At 46.0% G+C, this 22,919-nt stretch overlaps 1 protein-coding gene across 1 annotated transcript in view; it reads left to right on the top strand.

The window, feature by feature from the left end:
- LOC126234308 (reversion-inducing cysteine-rich protein with Kazal motifs-like) overlaps positions 1-22,919 on the top strand; it is a 354,561-nt gene that overhangs the window by 287,352 nt on the left and 44,290 nt on the right. Inside the window, exons 11-12 of the mRNA XM_049942994.1 lie at positions 10,433-10,710; positions 14,231-14,410. Coding sequence (XP_049798951.1) covers positions 10,433-10,710; positions 14,231-14,410 — 458 coding nt within the window. The remainder of the gene's footprint in view (positions 1-10,432; positions 10,711-14,230; positions 14,411-22,919) is intronic.

The raw sequence follows: 22,919 nt of genomic DNA, 5'->3' as shown, positions 1-22,919 counted from the left end.
AAATAAAGGCGAAACGCGTATGGCACTAAAATTGTGTTTTATTCAGTTGCTGTCAGATGGTCCATAAGTAAAAATTATCAATATACCGTAGTATCGCGCGCAATTGAGGAAGACAGGACCAAAAATGTTGAAGATGTCGATTAAAAGAAACTTGAATTATTGAGAGACTTGTTATGCATTGTGCATGCATGTTCGATTTAGTTGTATATCGTTTTTAGTACGTAATTAGCGTTTGCGATCTTAAATACGAGTTGAAATAATGAAGCGTTTATTGATGAAGTCGGTAGGCCTACATGTTTGAAGTAAACACGTTAGTAATTGTACAGTATTGTTTTTTACATCTGTAATTCGTTCTGCAGACGTTTGTAAACGATGGCAGATTGTGCTGCATTTGGTTGTTCCAATAGAGGCGAAGGTGGATTTCGCATGTTAGCATTTCCACGCAATGAAGAAAGACGAAAGCAGTGGGCAGTCGCAGTCAACAGGGCTGACATAAATCAAACAGGAGCCTTGTGGAAACCAACCGAGTACTCTTTCTTACCTTTGCAAAGTAAACCGTTTTTGCTTTTTACTACATATAAAACAACTTGCAATATACATATTTAAATTTGAAAACAGACCAGTAAATTGGCTGTGTTAAAATAATTATAACACATTATTCTTATAAACAAAGGCATTTAACGAATGATTTCGCCATATTGTCTTGTGCTTTTGATTCGATGAGTGTATACTCCACTACTCCACTACTGGCCATTCAGAAGTCCCGCCCGCAGTTTGGCAGAAAAATGGCCGCCGTATCGTCCGGTTGGCCACTCTCTCCCTATATAGGCTCTCTAGTTCCCATCAACTCCCCCTCCCGGACGATGCCCTCTGTCCCCATTTATCCCTCCTATCAACTCTGATCCTGACCCCCCCCCCTTCCTTTCCTCTGACCTTTTCCTGGGCTCCCTCTTCCCCCCCCCTTCCATTCTGTTCTCTCCCCACGTAACCGCTCCCTACCTCCCCTCTCCCCCCCCCCCCCCGAGTCCTTTTGTATACCCCTCCTCTGCCTTTCCTCACTCACTGTCGCATCTGCCCAGCACCCGCCCCCCTCTTATGGGTCCATCGGCACCTTTCCCCCCTTCCCCCCATTTCGTTTTCTCCTCTCCTCCCCCCCCACCCCTATTTCCTTTCCCGTCATCTGTCCAGGTTGCCCCCATCTGCCCTCGGCTGTGGTGTATCATATTTGTGCCAATTTTTTAGTGCAGTGTTCAAGTAAATGTTCAGTGTTGTTCGTCTTTCCAAAGTGTTGCGAACAGAAATAATGCTGTCGCTGTGTGGGAATTTTATATCTCTTGCAAACAGAAACCAGACTGTCACCGTGTTTTTTTAATTGTCTGTCTATTATTTTACCTGTCTGCTTCATATGTGTTTTATTAGCATCATCAACCCTTTGTTCTATGTTTTAAGTTCCACGATATTCCGCCATGTTACCATTTAAGTCTCCGATTTTATCGCCTGTTTTTATTATTTATTATCTTCATCTTTGTAAAAAAAAATCTGTAGGCTGAAGAGCGGCATACTATGCTGCTGCCAGCCCACCCTCTTCGGGGGGAATCGAAACTCAATAAAGAAAAACCAGTTGAGTCCCAGTCAACTTAATTAGATTGCTTGGGGTTGTTGCTACGCCTAGGTTATAATAAACGTAACTCAGGAGGGGAATATACGAGAGTGAGTCAAATAAAAGCCTTAAATTTGTAATAACAAATCTAAATTTCGCGCTCTTGTCCTGTAAGTTGGTAAGCGTGCTACAAACAGCGTGTAGAATGGCCTGTAGGTGGCAGCATATTGCAGATGCACACATACCGTCGCAGTATCAGTATAAAGATGGCTGCCCCACTTGCGACTTGCACCAGGGAAGAACAGCGTTCTGTCATTCGGTTTTCGCGTAGTTGAACCGTGGATTTACTTTCCAAACCTTTCCTTAAGAATTTATTTACTAGCGATTCATCAAGAACATTAACACATTTAATCACACTATGTGAGCGTGGAAGTAGTTGCCAGTGGATAACTGATGAAAAGAAATTAAATTTCTTTCAACAAATGGAAATTTTATTCCTAAAAACCCTTTCCTTTTAAAAAAAAAAACCGATTTAAAAGTTATAATCAGAAAGCACCCTCTAAATATCAAGTTACAATTTATTCAGAGGCAGAAATAACAATTTTTTTTTGACACTATGAGCTTTCGGGCTGAGAAGCTTGCCGCTCCCTTTTAACACGTCCGTAGTCACTACCGCTCACAACAGCCTCTGAAAGACTATACTGGTGCAAATCTGCAACACACCAGATTACTTTAAACTAAAAATTTTAACAACTCACACAAACACATAAACTATGCACCCCGTAGGAGGGATGGAAATGGCACAAAACACTCACATTAGAAATTATTTGCCACCGAAAGTGCAGCTTGTTTTTAAAAGAACTCTTACAGTGGAAGGATGGCAACTTTATATACTAAAAGGACCATTTAAATAAAAACCCATGAAATGCAGTCTTACATAAAATGAACAAACATACTCTACATTACACATATACCGCCTCTCAAGATAAAGACATATTTCAGGAATTCAGCCTTTACACCTTAAGCAATAAATTCGTTAACACTGAATCCGATAAACATGGCTCTGAGCACTATGGGACTTAACATCTATGGTCATCAGTCCCCTAGAACTTAGAACTACTTAAAGCTAACTAACCTAGGGACAGCACACAACACCCAGTCAGCACGAGGCAGAGAAAATCCCTGACCCCGCCGGGAATCGAACCCGGGAACCCGGGCGCGGGAAGCGAGAACGCTACCGCACGACCACGAGCTGCGGACCGATAAACATGACAGAGGCAGCTATTAACGTACGGCAGACCGACAGACAGACAGACACTAACTGCCTAACAAATGCGAACGAGAGACAGACGAGCAAGCTGGGGACGAGAGACAGACGAGCAAGCTGGGGACGAGAGACTGACCAAGAAAACAAGTAGAATTTAGCAAGTAAATGAAACGACATATCACGAATCACTTCTAATAACTGCGATGTCTGGCGAAGACCTGGCGCAGCACCCCCAAAATGCTCTCCCGAACCATCCGCTGCCAGCCGCTTCAACGGACGCAGGAAGGCGCGCCGATCTCCCGTCTCACGGCGTCGCAGCTGGCGCCGGCCAGACGATTTCGTGGGTCGACTCCTGTTGCTCTCTCGTGTCGGCCGCGAAGCCACTCCCCACGCTGTACGGCGCGGCTCACGGTACTGACATTGCGACCCCACATGCGCCGACGCTCAAGACGGACAAGTCATCTTGTATCCCAGTGCGCGACCGACCAACCGATCGATCCAACCGCCAGTGACCATTGACTCAACAAACTCGATCAGACTGGCGGCCTAACACATACTATCACTCCGGACGACAGACAGACACTGACTGCCCCACACTGATCCGGCTGACCAACTAACCAGACTCGCCGAGATTGACAGACTGACCAACTGCCGAGCTCATAGTGCCCCTTAAATGCACGTGAACAGGCAATTTTTCCCCTTTCCCACCAGAGAGAGACACGAAAGCTGCGATTGCCACAGCGGCGCCACCGCCAGAAACGGAGGGCGACTGCTTCGCACTACGCGCTGCGACGCGCTCTTCAAAACAGCAAATTTTACGACGGCTCAGTAGTGAAGTTGTGAAACCTATTGAAATTCATCGACGAATGAAGGTTCAGTACGGTGATGCATGTTTGTGACAGCAGCAAGTCTACTAATGGAGTAGGAAGTTCGCAAATGGTGTGACTTCAGTGGAAGATGCTCCTCGTTGAGGTCAGGCACAACGAGTTATGACTCCACAGAACATTGCAGCAGTGCAAGCCATAGTGAAGGAAAACCGCCGAGTGACACTGAATGACATTGCAGCATGTTTACAGATTAGTCATGGGTCAGCATACCGCATTGTACATGATGTGCTCCAGTTTCACAAAGTGTTTGCAAGATGGGTGCCACGGCAGCTGACTCCGGAAATGAGAGAACGACGTGTTGATGCTTGTGAAGAACTTCTTCGGCGCTTTGAAGAATCGTTACTGAGGAATAAACCTGGGTTCACTTCCACCAACCGGAAACGAAGAGAGCGAGCGAGGAATGGCGCCATTCCTTATCACCACACCAAAGAAGTTTCGAACAGAATCATCAGCATGGGAGGTTATGCTGACTCTCTTTTGGGAGCAAAAAGGCGTCATTTTGGAGCATTACATGCCTAGAGGGGCCACTGTGGCCAGTGCATCACACACAGATCTCCTAAAGAATCATCTGCGGCCTGCAATCAAATCAAAGCGTTGTGGATTGCTGTCAGCAGATGTCCTTTTGCAACATGACAACGCAATGCTCCACACTGCCGTACAACAGTTGCAACAATCACAGACCTGCATTTTGACCGCATCTCGTGGTCGTGCGGTAGCGTTCTCGCTTCCCACGCCCGGGTTCCCGGGTTCGATTCCCGGCGGGGTCAGGGATTTTCTCTGCCTCGTGATGGCTGGGTGTTGTGTGCTGTCCTTAGGTTAGTTAGGTTTAAGTAGTTCTAAGTTCTAGGGGACTTATGACCACAGCAGTTGAGTCCGATAGTGCTCAGAGCCATTTGAACCATTTTTTAGACCTGCATTTTGAGTGTCTTTCTCATCCAACATACTCACCAGACCTTGCCCCAAGTGATGTCTACATGTTTCGACCACTCAGAGACTCAATGGGAGGAAAGAAGTTCCCTTCTGATGAAGAGGTACGCCACGCGGTGCATGAGTGGTTGCGCGGACTACCAAACGAATTTTTTTCTGAAGGAATTTATGCACTTTGTAAGGGCTGGAGGACTTGCATTGAGGGTGGGGGAGATTATGTTGAAACGTGATACAGCTTTGTACCACTTCTGCACAATAAATGATACTTAAAAAAATATTTAAGGTTTTCATTTGATTCACCCTCGTGAATATCGATCAGATTTACTTCGAACGACTCGTCTGTTGTGTTTAGAGATCGCTCGCCTACTGTTTTTCATTTGACTCACCCTCGTGAATGTAGACCAGATTTACTTCGAACGACTCGTCTGTTGTATTTAGAGATCGCTCGCTTACTGTTGTAAAACAGTTCCTATTGTATAAACAAGACAAGGGAGAATGGAACTCACACATCGACAGTTCCGCACAAACATAATTACACTCGTATATGTAATCTGGGTAACAAAATTAAAGGATCAGTTTTTCGAAACCTCGTAGCTGTCTATCAACACAAAATTCGACTGAGAGATGCCTACGATCTTCCTCTGCAAAAGCGTCCCAGTCTGAGACGTCACCCTCTGGCTCAGCGACGCTTCAGATAGGAAGGTGTCGACACACGCCACAAAAAGGACACAGCCCAGAAATTCATGTGATGTGTAAGGTTGATTAGTGATGTCGCATTGGCACCAAATTTCGCCTCAATTCTGCCCGACGCCATCAAGGGCGTGTCACACGGTGCAAAGTCGTCACACCCCTCTTACCCAAGTTTCATACCTCCTTTTTAGGACTCTGAGACGCCTAGCGTTGAAATCACGCGGTCTTCTTGTGGGCAGCAGAAGGACAGATTTCAGAAACACTGCCACTCAGAAACGATACCAAAGGCACTCAGGGGGTTACGTATAGGGCGTTAACGGTACCTCCCCTTCAGTTTGAGCGTTGATTCCCACAAATTTTTCCGTCGAAACAACAGTCCGCAGTTTGATGAGCAACAGAAGGAAGTTCTTAAGAACGTTCGAGACTGCTGCCACCCTCCGCGGAGTTTAGGACTACACTAAGCACATCACCGAGCTGCAGCCCCACTGAACGCGACTTGTCGCCTTTGGAATGTAGTGCGACTGCAGGTTTTGTTGTTTTATACAGGATGGAACCACTGCGGACCGTTCAAACCCATTCGACAATATTTGAACTTGACCTGGAGCAACAAAGGCTGCACCTGCTTTTCCAGCAGCCTATGGTGTTCTTGAAACGGCAAACGGTCCCTCTAAGATCCCCCCCCCCCCCCCCCAACCACAGTTTAGCAACACGCACGATGCCACCAATGAATCTTTGTCGAGAAAGTTACCTGTCAGAGATTTACAACACCCATTTAGCCCTGCGGAAGCTCTAGCGCCTGTTACGCAGGCAACTCCCTCGACAATCCTTAGGTGGGGTTGCCCGCCTATCAGGCGCTAGAGCTGCCAGGAGGCTGAATGAGTGTCTCTCTGACAGGTACAGTTTAACGTTCTCAACCAAAGTTCATTGGTGGCATCGAGGGTGCTGCCAAACTGGTGATTCTTAGAGATACTCTTAGCCGTTTCATTTTCACTCGCGTCAATTTTGCACTCCCACTCCCTCTCCACCCCCAGCCCCACCCCCCTCCTCTATGTGTAGTCGTCACACCACAGGAGGACGCGAAACGGGAGGGGCAGAAAAAGCATTAGGTTGTAAGCTTTGGATCACGTTCATATTTCGTCATTGATTTTTAACGGTTCCTAGTGATTGTACACCGTATACCAGAGCAAAGATTACACTCCAAAATGGTCAGATCACATACAGTGCGGTTGTAACCCCACGATGTGCTTAGCGTTGTGCTAAATCTCTTTCTGGGTGTGGCAGCAGTGTCGAACGTCGTTCTGTTGCACCAACGAACTACCGTTTTTGACTGTTAGATGAGTGGGAATCAACGGTCCATGGGTGGTTCCATTGATGACCTTTACGCTACCTCCTGATGGCGCTTAACGACTATTCTGAACGGCGGCGTGTCTGAAACGTTTTCCTTGGCCGCCCATGACAAAACCGCGTCACATCCACGCTGGGCGTGCCCGCATCTCGTGGTCGTGCGGTAGCGTTCTCGCTTCCCACGCCCGGGTTCCCGGGTTCGATTCCCGGCGGGGTCAGGGATTTTCTCTGCCTCGTGATGGCTGGGTGTTGTGTGCTGTCCTTAGGTTAGTTAGGTTTAAGTAGTTCTAAGTTCTAGGGGACTGATGACCATAGATGTTAAGTCCCATAGTGCTCAGAGCCATTTGAACCACGCTGGGCGTTGCGATTCTGATCTCGTTTACAGAGGCGTCAAAAGAAGGTAAGAAATGTGGGTAAGAGGGGATGTGACGTCTACCCCATACTAGGACACGTCCACGATGGAATTGGATAGAACTGTGATGAAATTTGTAGCCAATGTGACATCTTTAACCAACCTTATACCTCACATTAGCTTCTGAGCTCTGACTTCTTTTTTTCGCAAGCGTCGATCGGTATCTCGATGTCCTGTATTCTGTAACAAAAGCACTAAAAGTCAAGCCTAAAGTTAAGTGCTCTCGAGCACGGCTAGCAGCTGCATAACGACCGTCCAGGCTGCCGAGCGCTGTTGGCAAGGAGGGTGCGCTCAGTTCCTGTGTATTCGTCTGCTCCAGTCCCTGTTGCAATAACTGGTAAGATTTGACGAAAGCCTCCAGAGGTGAAAGTATTGTTCTGTGGAATGCTTAACGGATGTTAAAACTTCATCCTAAAGTTGGAAGAACAAATGAGTATCGGTTACCAGTTTACTTTGCTTCGAAACATTGCAGATACTCTATGTGTCGTAGAAATATACTGTCAGGGTGTATTTGTTTGTAGAATGAGCAGCTGCACCTGTAATACTAGTACCAAAATGGCACGGTAGTCGGACGTCGTTACGTCCATTAACGCTAGATGGCAAAGGCATCGTTTTCACAGTGGGAAGGGACTTAATTTCATGGCCTATCAGCCAGTTATCGCGCAATATTAGTAAACTATATTACACACAAACCTTTCTCCTGGTAACTCTTCGTATTACTGGAAACCAGATGAAAATCCCTTAAGTAGCTCCTGAGAGTTCTGACGTACTATGAATGTAATTTAAGTGTGGAATGGCAAATAAATATTTTTGTGGAACAATTACATAGTAACAATTTTCTGACTTTTCGCCTATATTTCTATCGTAAAACCTTGTTCCTTGCCAAATTTCATGATTCTGGGTGAGAGGAATACGCGCTATAGGTCGTGATGAGTAAGTTTGCGAGTATCAAAAAAATGGCTGTATCTTTTCATTGTACTGACTTCGAAGTTCATTCTATTACAGCGCCAAGGGACCGTAGACATTTCAACTTTATAGGACTACCCTTTCGTAATAAAACTGGATCTTAACGGTCGGGCTGAGGGACAGGCGGACAGACGGACGAACGGGAAACAAAGTGATCCTAGAAGGGCGCCGTTTTTACCGACTGAAGTACGGAACCGTAAAAATGAGAAGTGTGTGAAATTCTTCCGAGAGTTGGTAGTCACTATACAGAGTGAAGAAATATTCGCGCACTCGAACTTTGCAGCGTGGTTCCTCACATACTAGCAATGCAAAAATGTCTCTCACAAAATTTCGTCCTATGCCTATTTCCGGCAGTAAATGGACCTTAACTGGCAATCTGCCAACACTGCAATCACACGTACTGTAACTACCCTTGTCAGAATATAGCAGGAGTGCTGTCTTGTTGCTGCAGTGGATACTGTTTTTGGTTAGCTTGCGGGAGGTAGAGAGTTCTATTCTAGGTCGAGGCGTATGCATTTGTATTTGTGAGTTTTATTCTGCTCTGTTGTATTATAGTACACACCGTTTCTTAAGCCTCATGTTTCCGACATTTACACAGTACATGTTTAGAAATTATTTTCAAAGCACGTTGCAGGCCTTACTGATGACGTAAAGTCATAACAAATGAAATGGACCAGAACGTGGCAAGAATAGTAATTGGTAATAACCGATGGGACCATTGGAATCTTGTAGACGCAGTGGCTTGAAACAATTCGCGTCCATGACATGCAAAGGCTTCTTTAAAAGCTGAACAGTCGAAACAATTGTACTTCTGTTTCCGTGTTCGTAGTATGTAAGCGCAAATGTTGTCTAGAAGAGCCACTGTAATCGCTGTGTGACAATTAAGACACCAGATACCTTACCACGCAGACTACATTTAGCAAATAAAAACACATTCGTCTCGACTTGGAATCGAACCCTCGACCTCCTGCATGCTAACCCAAAACGTTATCTACTACATCACTCGCACAGCGCTGCTCTTATTCGCTGACTGAGATAGCTGCCGTACATGTGATTGCACTGTTGCCAGATTGCCAGTCTTTAACGTCCACTTACTGCCGGAAATTTGTGAGGGACGAAATTTTGTGAGTGACATTTTTGTACTGCGAGTGTGTGAGGAACCGTGCTGCGAAGTCGGAGTGCGCGAATTTTTCTTCAGGTTGTGTAAATAAGTAAACGCCTCTGAAACTAATTAAATAAATAAACGTCGCTGGAAGTTCTGTTATCAAATGAACTACATGGCACAAGGCATTACTTTTACGGTCAGTGGTTTATTCACTAAAAACACAATTGTGTTGCAGGAGTACTAGTTCTTTCAGATATGCACTACTGGCCATTAAAACTGCTACACCACGAAGATGACGTGCTACAGACGCGAAATTTAACCGACAGGAAGAAGATACTGTGGTATGCATATGATTAGCTTTTCAGAACATTCACACAAGGTTGGCGCCGGTGGCGACACCTACAACGTACTGACATGAGGAAAGTTTCCAACCGATTTCTCATACAGAAACAGCAGTTGAACGGCGTTGCCTGGTGAAACGTTGTTGTGATGCCTCGTGTGAGGAGGAGAAATGCATACTATCAAGTTTCCGACTTTGATAAAGGTCGGATTGTAGCATATCGCGATTGCGGTTTATCGTATCGTGACATTGTTGCTCCCATTGGTCGAGATCCAATGACTGTTAGCAGAATATCGAATAGGTGGTTTTACGAGGGTAATACGGAACGCCGTGCTGGATCCCAACGGCCTCGTATCACTAGCAGTCGAGATGACAGGCATCTTATCAGCATGGCTGTAACGGTTCGTGCAGCCACGTCTCGATACCTGAGTCAACAGATGGGGACGTCTGCAATACGACAACCATCTGCATGAACAGTTTGACGACGTTTGCAGCACATAACTAATGAGGAGGTATTGAATAGAATTGGGGAGAAGAGGAGTTTGTGGTACAACTTGACAAGAAGAAGGGACCGGTTGGTAGGACATGTTCTGAGGCATCAAGGGATCACAAACTTAGCATTGGAGGGCAGCGTGGAGGGTAAAAATCGTAGAGTGAGACCAAGAGATGAATACACCAAGCAGATTCAGAAGGATGTAGATTGCAGTAGGTACTGGGAGATGAACAAACTTGCACAGGATAGAGTAGCATGGAGAGCTGCATCAAACCAGTCTCAGGACTGAAGACCACAACAACAACAAGACTCGTGTCTTGCCATACAGGAGAGTCGCCGACACCTTTCGCGGCTTTAACGCTTCTGTCCGTGTTGTGGAGGTGACGCGCGTTCGCCCACAGGGAGGACTGCGAGTCGTTGCTGCAGAGCTGCGTGGACTGGCGCCGCGCCGCGCCCGGCCTCTCTCCCGCGGCGGTGTGCGCGCAGCTGTCCGCCGGCGACCGGCCGTGCGCGCCACTAGAGGCGCTGCTGGCGCCAGCGGGTTCCGAGGCGCGGGTCGCGCCACAGGACGCGCTGACAGCGCCGTGCCGCGGCCGCCCCTGCAACCACAGCCGCGCCTGCCTGCCCAACAGGGACTGCGCCGCCGGGCGCCCCTGCCACACGCACCGCTGCCTGCCAGGTAAAGCTCTGGCACTTTCTCAACTTTTATTCCCACTCTGATAAGCCGCATTCCGAAATCTTCTAACTGTGCACTGTTGTAGTACACCATTGGCCATTAAAATTGCTACACCAAGATCAAATGCAGATGACAAACGGGTATTCATTGGACAAATACATTATACTAGAACTGACATGTGATTACATATTCACGCAACTTGGGTGCATAGATCCTGAGAAACCAGTACCCAGAACAACCATCTCTGGCCGTAATAACGGCCTTGATACGCCTCGGCATTGACTCAAACAGAGCTTGGATGGCGTGAACAGGTAAAGCTGCCCATGCAGCTTCAACACGATACCACAGTTCCTCAAGAGTAGTGACTGGCGTATTGTGACGAGCCAGTTGCTCGGCCACCATTGACCGGACGTTTTCAATTCGCAAGAGATCGGCAGAATGTATTGGCCAGGGCAGCAGTCGAACATTTTCTGTATCCAGAAAGGCCTGTACAGTACCTGCAACATGCGGTATTGCATTATCCTGCTGAGATGTAGGGTTTCGCAAGGGATCAAATGAAGGGTAGAGCCACGGTTCAAATGGTTCAAATGGCTCTGAGCACTATGGGACTCAACATCTTAGGTCATAAGTCCCCTAGAACTTAGAACTACTTAAACCTAACTAACCTAAGGACATCACACACACCCATGCCCGAGGCAGGATTCGAACCTGCGACCGTAGCAGTCCCGCGGTTCCGGACTGCAGCGCCAGAACCGCTAGACCACCGCGGCCGGCAGAGCCACGGTTCGTAACACATCTGAAATCTAACGTCCACTGTTCAAAGCGCCGCAAATGCGAACAGGAAGTGACCGAGACGTGTAACCAATGGCACCCCATACCATCACGCCGGGTGATTCGCCAGTATTGCGATGACGAATACACGCTTCTAATGTGCGTTCACCGCGATGTCGCCAAGCACGGATGCAGTCATCGTTATGCTGTAAATATAACCTGGATTCATCCGAAAAAATTACGTTTTGCCATTCGTGCACCCAGGTTCGTCGTTGATTACACCATCGCAGGCGCTCCTGTTTGTGATGCAGCGTCAAGGGTAACCGTAGCCATGCTGTCCGAGCTGATAGTCCATACTGCTGCAAACTTCGTCGAACTGTTCGTGCAGATGGTTGTTGTCTTGCAAAAGTCCCCATCTGTTGGCTCAGGGATCAAGACGTGGCTGCACGATCCGTTACAGCCATGCGGATAAGATGCCTGTCATCTCGACTGCTAGTGATACGAGGCCGTTGGGATCCAGCACGGCGTTCCGTATTACCCTCCCGAACCCATCTCGACCAACTCGAGCAGCAAAGTCGCGATACGATAAACCCATATCGCGATAGGCTACAATCCGACCTTTATCAAAGTCGGAAAAGGGATGGCCTCCTTACACGAGGCATCACAACAACGTTTCACCAGGCAACGCCGGTTAACTGCTGTTTGTGTATGAGAAATCGGTTGGAAACTTTCCTCATGTGAGCACGTTGTAGGTGTCGCCACCAGCGTCAGCCTTGTGTGAATGCTCTGAAAAGCTAATCATTTGCATATTACAGCATCTTCTTCCAGTCGGTTAAATTTCGCGTCTGTAGCACGTCATCTTCGTGGTGTAGCAATTTTAATGGCCAGTAGTGTAGATGTAAAATGCGGAGCTCTCAGTTTGCCAGACACTATTGGCTCACTCCTGTCATGAATACAGAAGCATACCTGTACAAGTTGCGAATACGGACAAACGTAACTACTAACCTCCCATCTTTTGTTTCCATTGACCTTGACAAATTATATGACCCAATATAGAATTCTCATCTCCTTCACAAACTGCAAATGAATGCGCTTCCAGTTAACAGCATCCACTTTATTGCATCCTTCTTAAAGGTCACCCATCCTGTATAACGATAAACAACACTACCTGCCGTGTGGGAATGCAGGTTTTCTCGGCGATTTTCGATAATGAAACCGAGTCAACGAGTCGTTCTGCGATAACGTTTCGACAATTTGAAAGATAATTCATCGTAACGTTGCAGCAGAACGACGACTTAAATCAGCGGATAACGCGAAAAGACTTCATCCACTAACTGCCGTATCTGCCTTCCCTCTGCAGGTGTACCTCAGGGTTCAGCCTTTCTCCACTTTTGTATTTCCTCTGACTGTCAATGTGCGAGAACTCCCTCCTCTTATGATCCACCATCTAGAAATACCTATGATCCCTTCAACTCCATCTCAAACAGTTTACCTTCTGGTTCATCCAGAGATTCCTCATCAACCCCTCCAAAATGCAAACTATACTTACATAAAGAAACAACTGTACCTCCCCCCCCCCCTGGTGGTCTATATCTACAACAATTCTGTCTAATTAACATACTAAAGTACAGCAGACCACAACTTTACCATAATTTAAATTGACAAGTGCAACAATTCACCAACCAACTAGTAGCCTACAATAAACTAAAAAATATCTACTATCAAAACAGCTAACCTCCAAACACCCAAAAACTAGGATTACATCCCTCCTCCATGTTCCACACCAACAAAGCCTTAATCGGACCAAACCTCTACTATTACAATGCCAGGTGGATTTTTACTCCATCAAAATTTTACCACTCCCTCTAAATCCTCTACCGTCATGTGCTCAGCCTCACCTTCTTCATCCCTCTGCCATCCCCAAGTATCACCTTGTTAATTTCCTCTCTCTACTTTCCCACAATGTACACTGAATTTGTCAGTCTGTCTGCAAAGGTGATACCCACCGCGCCATAGTTTCATTCATTATTATTAACTGTGGTTCTCTTTCGCATTTGTACCTTACATCGCGTCAACAAATACCCACATACTCTCCACATCCTGCCCGTACGAGACTTACACTCTCTCCTACGTAACCCATTCAAAGATCTACTCATCCTTCCACCTTAACAGAATATTTCTCTTCGTTTCTTTGTCAGGGCATCTCTTCACTCCTTACTCTACTTTTCTAACTTCCTTCGCAACAAGTACTTTGGACTCCCCGTCTCCAATTTATTTATACCACACCCTTCCCAAAACGCTCGCCCTCAACAACTCTCCTCTCCTGCTGCTCACTTCCAGCGACCCAGTCCAGTGAAACACTCCATTTTCGTAAGGACTATCGTCAGCTTTTTCAAGGAAGATAATTACATTCTTCTTTAAATCTCCAGTATACAACCAGCCATTTTAATAAACAGGACAGCACGTATAACTGGCACATTTTTAGCATTTTTATACAAATTCCGTTTATATACTTCATTAAAGATAGATGATCGTTCCAAATACTTTAATCAATGTATTTGTCATTTTTGAATGTGTGGATATTGCCTTCAGTATTGAACTGATTTCTAGACACAGAGACCTGTCTAACAGTTCGTGTGGTTTCTCATGGACCCGGCACCAAGTGTTCCTGGGTGACACGTTGGTGCTGCAGTGTGCCAGCTCTCCCACTGTGCTCGGGCTGCCCTGCCTAATGTTTTGGGCGCTGCTCCAGGGTGCCGGCTGGGGGAGGTGTCGCAGTACGTGGTTCCGGGCGACACGCTGGTGGTGGTGCCGCAGAGCACGGGCTGCGCCAGGCTGTGCCGCTGCCCCAGGCACGGCGGCGCCCTGCACCGCTGCGAGCCGCTGCCCTGCGCCCCGCCGCAGCCCTGCTGGATAGGCACCACGCGCATAGGTAACACTCCACTCACCTCCTGTCCACGTTGTTATTTGTCGCTCGACAACTTCTGCTTGACAGTCACGCACGCTTCCGATAGTTAGCTTTATTTCAAACACGCAGATTACATTGTTGGCGGTATGGTCAGTTCTAAGTGAAAACTTCCTTTCATATACACAGGTCAGCAAAATAATTTGATATGTGCTTAGGTACGAAAACTTTCTCTTGAATATAACCTTATGATTGAAACTGTAGTCGTGGTGGTCGGACGCAACAAAGTTAAAGAAACACTTTTTCGAAACCCTGTATTTCCTGCATTTTCCGACGCTTATGTCTGAAATTTGGCCCACAGGTTAGTATCACTTTCCACTTTAATAGCGCAAGGGCGCGGCACTACGCGGCATTACACTCGGCTCGACGACACCTCATGCAGCAAGCTGTCGACACTTGAGACAAAAAGGAAACAGCTCAGAATTTCACGTCAGGAGTGGGGTTGGTCATTGATGTCACATTGGCACCAAATTTCGCCACAATTGTGCCCAACTCCACTGTAGATGTGTCTTAGCCAAATTTCACCCCTTCTTTTGGCGTCTCTGTGATGGCCGTGAGAACTGTGTCGCTCAGCGCTGAAACCCCGCGGTTTTCTACTGAGTGGCCGAGGAAAACATTACAGACACAGAGCCGCTGAGAATCTGTACGAAAACGACGCATTGGGTGACATGAAGGACATCAATGGAGCCACCCCTTTTCCTGGGGCTTTGATTCCCACACGTTTCGCGCCCAAAAGCTAAAATTCGCAGTGCGATGGTCAACAGGTAGACTTCTTCACAATCTTTGACACTATTGACACACACTCGTGCATTTCGACCCTTCTCTAAGAACACTATCGAGCTGCATCCCCGTTGAACCAACACCGACTCAAAGGATGGCCTCGGAGCTTGTTGGTGACGTCACGTCAGCTAGGCACGGCGAACGCCAGGTCTGTTGCAGGCAGAAACGCCAGGACGCGCTTATCACTATAAATCTCTTATTTTTGGACAAAATGTTTGGTATTGTTTTGGATTCTGCGGTTTTATTTAGATGAAAGATTTTCTTCCTATCGTAAAGCTACAAATGAAGATCATAGTTCTGTATTACTGAATCCTGTCGAAATAAACGTAGATCAATATGAGAAGATGCTTTGCCCTATTGCAAGCCTCGGAAATTTTACATTCAAGTAACTATATTTACTTGATCCATTTTGCTATCGAAACTTACCCCAACCCCCTTACAATTAACTCGTTTCTTTTCTTTATTTATTTATTTATTTTCGTTTGACATCGTCACTGGAAATGTGAACTAATTTACATGTGTAAATGTCCAACTGTTGCCTTTCATTAGATTACAGTCGTTTTCAACGAAAGGAATTACAAACAGGAAACAAAATAGCTTCATACATCGAAAATACTGCTGAGCTTAAACTTTTTTAAGCATGCACATTAGAAAAGATAAATATTCCCCTCTTGCAACTGAAAGGTGAAAGTCTATAAGATAAAAGAATTTTATTTGGTAAAACAAGTAGCTCTCTTTTCCCTCTTCTTCTGTCCCCCACCCCCTCCCCCAACGTGTACAATTGCAAGATATTTCATTAACATTCAGTGCTCCTCCCCCCATAGTCAACCAAGATATCTAAAGAAGTGCACCAATATGTTCACAGTTTCTTGTAAAAGCAACCCAGTACAAACGTAACTTCCTCAGATTCACAAATAAGTCAAAGAAGCCCGAATTCTGTTGCTGCTGCACCATGAAGTTGTTTTCGTATGTCAATCCTTAAAACTGGTGCAAATTTAAGTTCGGGGGTACACTGATTGTTAAGAAGTGTAATGAATTGCACAATTAATTGATTGCAGAAGTCTCTCAGAACAATGTGTGTTGGTCAACTACCGCCAATAGTTTCACATTTTCCTGTGTCAGAGAGAGAGACACCACCATTATGAGTATGCCTGCAACAGATCTGGCGTTCGCCGTGCCTAGCTGACGTGACGCCACGAACAAGCGCCGAGGCCTTCCTTTGAGTCGGTGTTGGTTGAATGCGATCGCATCCGCCTGGAGCGCAGGGAGACTGCATTGTTTCCTCTTGTGTAGTGGTTGGAACCACTAAGGACGTTCCGAACCAATCGACTAAATTTGAACGTGACCGAAAGCAACTAAGGGTGCTTGTGCTTTTTCAGAGCTACTATGTTCCCTTCGGTGGCCTCATAACGGAGGGATGCGACTCTTCACCTGTACAGGTAGGACCCGTGACGACGTCGTAGGCACTTGCACACCGGCAATCCCTTTAACACTCTCTAATTCCGGATGGCCTACTATAAGACGCAAGAGCTGCATTGTAGCGACGAAAGAGCAGCAACGTACTCTGCCTGCAGACACCTCGTGCTCTCGTCCCGTTTTTTGTTTGTACAGGTGCATTTTTAAAATCCTCAATAAAGGTGGGAGGGGGGGATCTTTCGCCATTTTATTCACGCATGTGCCAATTTCGCATCCCTCCATGATCACGCCACAGGAGGACCAAAATAGGAGCATTGAAAAATCGTAAACATCCTTAGTTTCTCCGGATCACGTTCAGATTTCGTTGAACGGTTTTCAACAATCCCTAGTGGTTCCAGCCTCTATACGAGAGAAAAAAATTATGGACTCCCTGCGCTGTAAACGGTCGCGATCAAGTTCGATGGGCCAATGTTCTTAGAGGAGGGTCGAAACGCCTGATGGCGTCAGCAGTGTAAAAGATTGCGGAAAACATCTTCGTGTTGCTCACCATACAGCGAACTTTCGTTTGCGACCTTGAAATTTGTGGAAATCAACGCCCCAGGAAAAGGGGTGGTTCCATTGACACCCTTCATGCCACCCACTGCGGCCTTTTCGTGCTGATTCTTAGCGACGGTTTGTCTGTAATGTTTTCCTCGGCCACTGATAAGAAAAGAGCGCGACTTCACCGCTAGGCGTCGCGGTTCTCACCTCCATCGCAGAAGGGACAAGAAAAGGGGTGGAACGTGGCTAAGAGGAGCTATGACGACCTTTCGATCGAGTGACACAATGGAGTTGGGCGGAATTGTGGCGAAATTTGGCGCCAGTGTGACATCAATGACTCACCCCACATCTGACAATAACTTCTGAACTGTGTGACAGCTTGCTGTAACAAGCGTCGTGGAGCCCGAGGATGACGTCGTATGGCGACATACTCTTCCAGCGTGACAGAGAAAAGTTGTCCGCACCTTTGAGCCAAATTTCAAACTCAGTTGTCGCAACGGGTTTCGAAAAGGTGATACTTTACCTCTTTTGGGTAGTGTAGGTTACATTCAAAGGTCAAAACTTACCTTAAAATACAAGTAGCTTTTCAAAAAAAAAAAAAAAACAAAAAACAACAAAAAATAAATCTCCTATTTACACAGGAGATAACAAGAGTCGTAGGAGCATTATAACTATTTTTTGTAGTAGTGGTAAAAGTAGCAGAAGAAGTATTTCCTTTTCAACCTCTGTTCGGTCACAAAATGAAAATCACAGTAAAAATCAAAAATGTTTCATTTGCAACATTTAGCTACATCTCTACATAGTAGCTGCTCCGACTTAGAGATCTGTCGGTGGGCGGTACTAACATTCCAACACGGTCGTCATAGAAGTTGGGTGATTTCCGCCAATCCCCTACGCTGGTCTGGTGTTCGTAGTCTACACCAAAATGCTGTCTTCATAGCCAGCGGTTCATATGAGCGAAGAGATGAAAATCAGAGGGAACCAAGTCGGCGCAGTATGGTGGATGATCACACACTTCTCATCGTAAGCGCTGTAGGAGCATCTTCGCTGCATCTGCAGTGTTCAGAGGAGAATTATCATGCAGTAGGAAACATGACAGTTACGTTATGTGGCCTGAATGATATCACGCGAAATTCCTCAGTAAGCACGCCACACGTTATGGGAGGCATACTTTTCTAGGCCTCTTTACGTGTTCACTGTGCATTCGCAGCCTGAATGTGCAAAGCGACACGTTACTAAAGACGCTGTGCAACGAATCTGCATAAAGCCTTACCATGTTTTTAGTGTGATTTTAATTTCGTAACCGGCGGTGGTTGAAAGACATGGCCATTATAAATTATATCAGCTTACCTCCAGAAACAAATACTTGTCTGTTCGGGTTCGCGTCCATTATTCATTTTTTTATATTATTTTATTTTATTTTTCTTTTGTCTGTGAACTTAGACCTCTTATTGTGGTTCTGCTGATAATCGTAGGACTTGAAACTTTCTCCCACATCGTTTTGATGTGCTGGTTCCAAAATGAATATGTCGAGTGTCAATACTGTAAACAGTGAGATGATATTCTACTTTCATACACTGGCTATTTCCATGATTATATAATTTGTAACGGATAATGGAGAAAGAATTTGAGCTGTAGGTTGCTAATTGTTCGATTAGTTTTCCAATGAGAAAGCCTTCGTCATCAGCAGAGGTTTTCAGTAAAGTTGTGAGAGCGCCATGTCAGAGATTGATTAATAGGTTTTCTCCCCACTTGATTTTCATGTAAATAATGGACTCCGGAACATTGACAAACCTTACTCGTGAACACTGCGTCAGATGTTGCATGAAAAGGGGATAGGAAGACTAGCTAGTCTCATGTACAGCTCGTTCTCTTGAAATTTGATGTGATCCAACTGAATTTATGTCCTGTAAGAGTGATGAAAATATCCCTGCAAGAATTTTCTCTGTCTATAAAATTGTTCGAATAACACTTGGGTTGTTCAAACGTGTACTGCAGTGGCAGTCTGCGTAGAAGCTGGGTAACGCCTTTGAACAACCGTTACGATATTGGCACCATCTGTATGAGGCGTAGATAAATAAAATTACCAAGATGATGTAATTGTTTGGATTTTTATCATCAGCAGACCAAAGGAAAATTTGAAATTTATAATTTTCGAGTGCGAAATTCGTCTTTCCCATTTCTGAATCAAGGTTTCTTATCTTACAGTGGTATAGTGCCCTTCTCAGTTTTTTTCTGGGAGTTTGTATTACCTTCACAGAAGCAACCAGTAGAACGCTCCGTAATGGTAATTCTGAACGTATATCCGTTTTACCTTGCAACACACTTTCCATATTAGTTAAATTTTTTTTTCTAGAATGTGTACTAGATCAGCAGAGAACGAGATGTACGTTCGGACTTCAGGAAGTGCCGCCCCACGCTAAGACTATTGCACAACAAGAGTGCCGCAGGAGAGTACATGTTTTGGACTTCCTGCAGACGTGTGGGTAACAGATGCATCACAGTGTGTAACTTCAATGTCGCACTCGAAATTTGAACTACTTGGGACAGCACGATTCTTATTGGCAACCGACTAAATTACCCACAGATTCACCGTGAAATTCTGGCGGTTTATGGACCAAATGCAATGTCGCGTCCAGCCATAATGAAATGTTGCTAACAATTTGACCAAGGGCACAAAGATGTGGATGATGGTGATGGGAAAAGACAGGTCTTGAACTATGCAAGTTTCATCTTTTCGGCAATCGGAAAGACCATACGGGGCAGAAAGAGGTTTTCCAACGACGAGGCAGTTCAGACAGCGGTTCTCTAGTGACTCCGTGACCAACCACCGGATTTATACCGTTGAGGAATTTAATTATTGGTAGAATGTTCCAACCGTTTTTCACAGAGACTTGGTGACTACACTGAAAGATAGTGTCATGTATACGCGTCACTTAGGAGCGTAGTGCAGCACTGCATAAAAGAAGACTTGCTTTAACGATCCCCAATTTACTCTTTGTAGTCACCTCATACATCAAGGGAATATGCTCTTGGGATTAACATTGTTCAGTTAGAGTTTTGTACCTTTCACTGACTAAGACCAACAAAAACAGAAATCGTTATATTCGAACCAGACATATACGACGGCACTAATTAACAAAACACATTTGTTTTATACTGTGAGGCTTGGAGAAGACTGGTTTTAGGCTACATCAATAACTTACACTGGGGTGCCAAAACTACAGGGATAGCAATATACTCATGCAGAGGACGCTGCAGGAACGCCTACACAACGTATAAAAGGGCAGTGCGTTAGTGGATCTGTCATTTGTACTCAGGTGACTCATGTGAACAGCTTTCCAAAGTGATTTTGGCCGCGCGTCGGAAACTGACAGACTTTGAACGCGGAATGGCAGCTGGAGCTAGACGTGTGGGACACTCAGTTTTGGAAAGGGTTAGGGAATTCAATATACCGAGATCCACACTGTCAAGATTGTGCCGAGAATACGTAACGACCGAGGGCAGCATCGTTTGCGTAGAGTTGTCAGTGCTAATAGAGAAGCAACCGTGTGTATAAATCAATGATGGACGTACGACGAACGTATCCATAGGACAGTGAGGCGAAAAGCTGCAAAATTTGGCGTTAATGGAGTTTGGCAGCAGGCGGCCGACGCAAGAGCCCCGCCTGCAGCGCCTCTTCTGGGGTCGTGACCGTACTGATTGGACCGTAAACGACTTGTAGACCATGGCCTCATCTGATGAGTCTCGATTTCAACTGGTAAGAACTGATGGTGGAGTTCGAGTATGGCGTAGACCCCACTAATCCCGCAGGTCAGGACAGATAGTATAAGTTGTGGAAAGGGACCAAAATAAGGGGCTGTCAGTTACACTCGAACATACAACTTTATTATTTGATCAGACATTACAAGATCGATTTTTTTTAAACACACAGCTTTAATCTTTGGGACTTAATTACTGGCTGGAAGCCACTTTAATTTAAAAACGGCTGAAGGTCAATAACTTAAAATGCAAGCAAAATCAGCAATTTAAAAGGCAAGCCTTGTCTTAAAACCGTTCTTTAGTTAGGCTGAAGTAACAAGTTAAATTCAAATCGGCTGAAAGCCAAACACTTAAAACTCCATAACATTAATTTTTTAAATACCAAAGGCCTTACGTGAGACAGTTCTTTAATTTAGGCTGAAGGCCCAAAACTTAAAATTCAACAACATTAAAAAATTTTACAATCTCAAAGGCCTTATGTGAAACAGTTCTTTGAACTAGGCTGAAGGCCTTAAGACCGAACAACTCTAATTTAAAACAAAATCAGCTAGATGCCATACAAGTACAAACAACAAGAACAAATTTAAAAAAATTGAGCAGTACACCCAGGGGCGCTCAGATGTTCGAGGGTCGGCCTGGAATCCTGGAATTCAAACGCTAACGCTCGGTTAGGTGAGACAGGCAGTTGGTCCAACCATTTTCAATCCGCTGGGAACCCAACCGACAGGCAGTCAACAGACCAATGATCAAGATCAGTTCCGCTCCAGACTTGTACCAAAACTCAAACGATGCTAACAGCGGAGACTGGAACAACAACCAGAATGTATCACAGACAACCCATAAACGGTGGGCGACCTAAATACACGTCCTCTAATCAGACGACCTACCAAACGGCCAAAAGAGGCCGTTGCCACTCAAGCGTGTGTGTCGGCAATCGTCAGGCGAGGGATGGCTATCCTGTCCTTCCTCACTACTCCACGCGAACCGACCAATTCAGAGGCAGTACGCCGAAAACCTTTAAATAACTTGTCAGTCAAACCACATAAACTACACACAGTTTCACGAACACTTGCACGAAGAACTGGACAATGCTAACGGCAGTGACTAAGCAGAACAAGGACGAATCACGAGTTGGCACACACAGCCAACCCATAAGCGATCGCCGGCCAAATATACGTCGTCCGGCAAGACGACCCACCGACGATCAACCAAAGTCGTCCCCACTCAAATCACGTGTGTCAGCAATCATCGGCGAGTGACGGCTATCGGCGCCTCCCTGGCGCTGCATGCCCCACTGGTGCTAGGTCGCGACTGCGCCAACCGACCAACTGCTACACATAAGCACGGAGACAGCACTAAAATAACTGGGCAGTTGTCATCACAGGCCACACACAATTTCACAAACACTTGCACGAAGAACGCGACGAATGCTAAAAGTAGTGACTGTGCAATCACCAGTACGAACCACGAGTTGTGACACACACAGCCAACCCATAAGCGATGGGCGAGCAAATACACATCGTCCGGTAAGACGGCCAGCCGACGATCAACCAAGACTGTCCCCAGCCATGGGGCGAGTCATGGCTATCCGAACATCACTGCCGCTCCAACCCGACTGAACTTGTGCCACGGCCCAACTGTCCGACTGACAGGTCTGAACTCCATTGCTGGCGCGTTCCTACTGACTTCACTGCCCGGTCCGAACTGCACTGCTGACGCGTTCCAACCCGTTGGACGACACACGACGACCGGGAATTAATAGCAAACCAGCAAGGATAATAAGGCAGGGCCTATATCGATAAGCGCTGCTACTGCCCCTCAGGGGTAGACAAGGCAGCCACTCAGTGACGACAGTAATTGAAAATTAACATAACGAGGCGGCAGTACGGTAAAAACAGGGTGTTATATAAGAGATGGAACGAACACGAGCCACGCTCGGCTCACCCACAAAGGCAGGGATCCGTGTTGTGAACCAGGC

The sequence above is a fragment of the Schistocerca nitens genome, chromosome 2 (genome assembly GCF_023898315.1).
Source record: "Schistocerca nitens isolate TAMUIC-IGC-003100 chromosome 2, iqSchNite1.1, whole genome shotgun sequence".
NCBI lineage: Eukaryota > Metazoa > Arthropoda > Insecta > Orthoptera > Acrididae > Schistocerca > Schistocerca nitens.
Note: the sequence above shows the minus strand (reverse complement) of the source record. Positions and strands in the feature narration are given on the sequence as shown.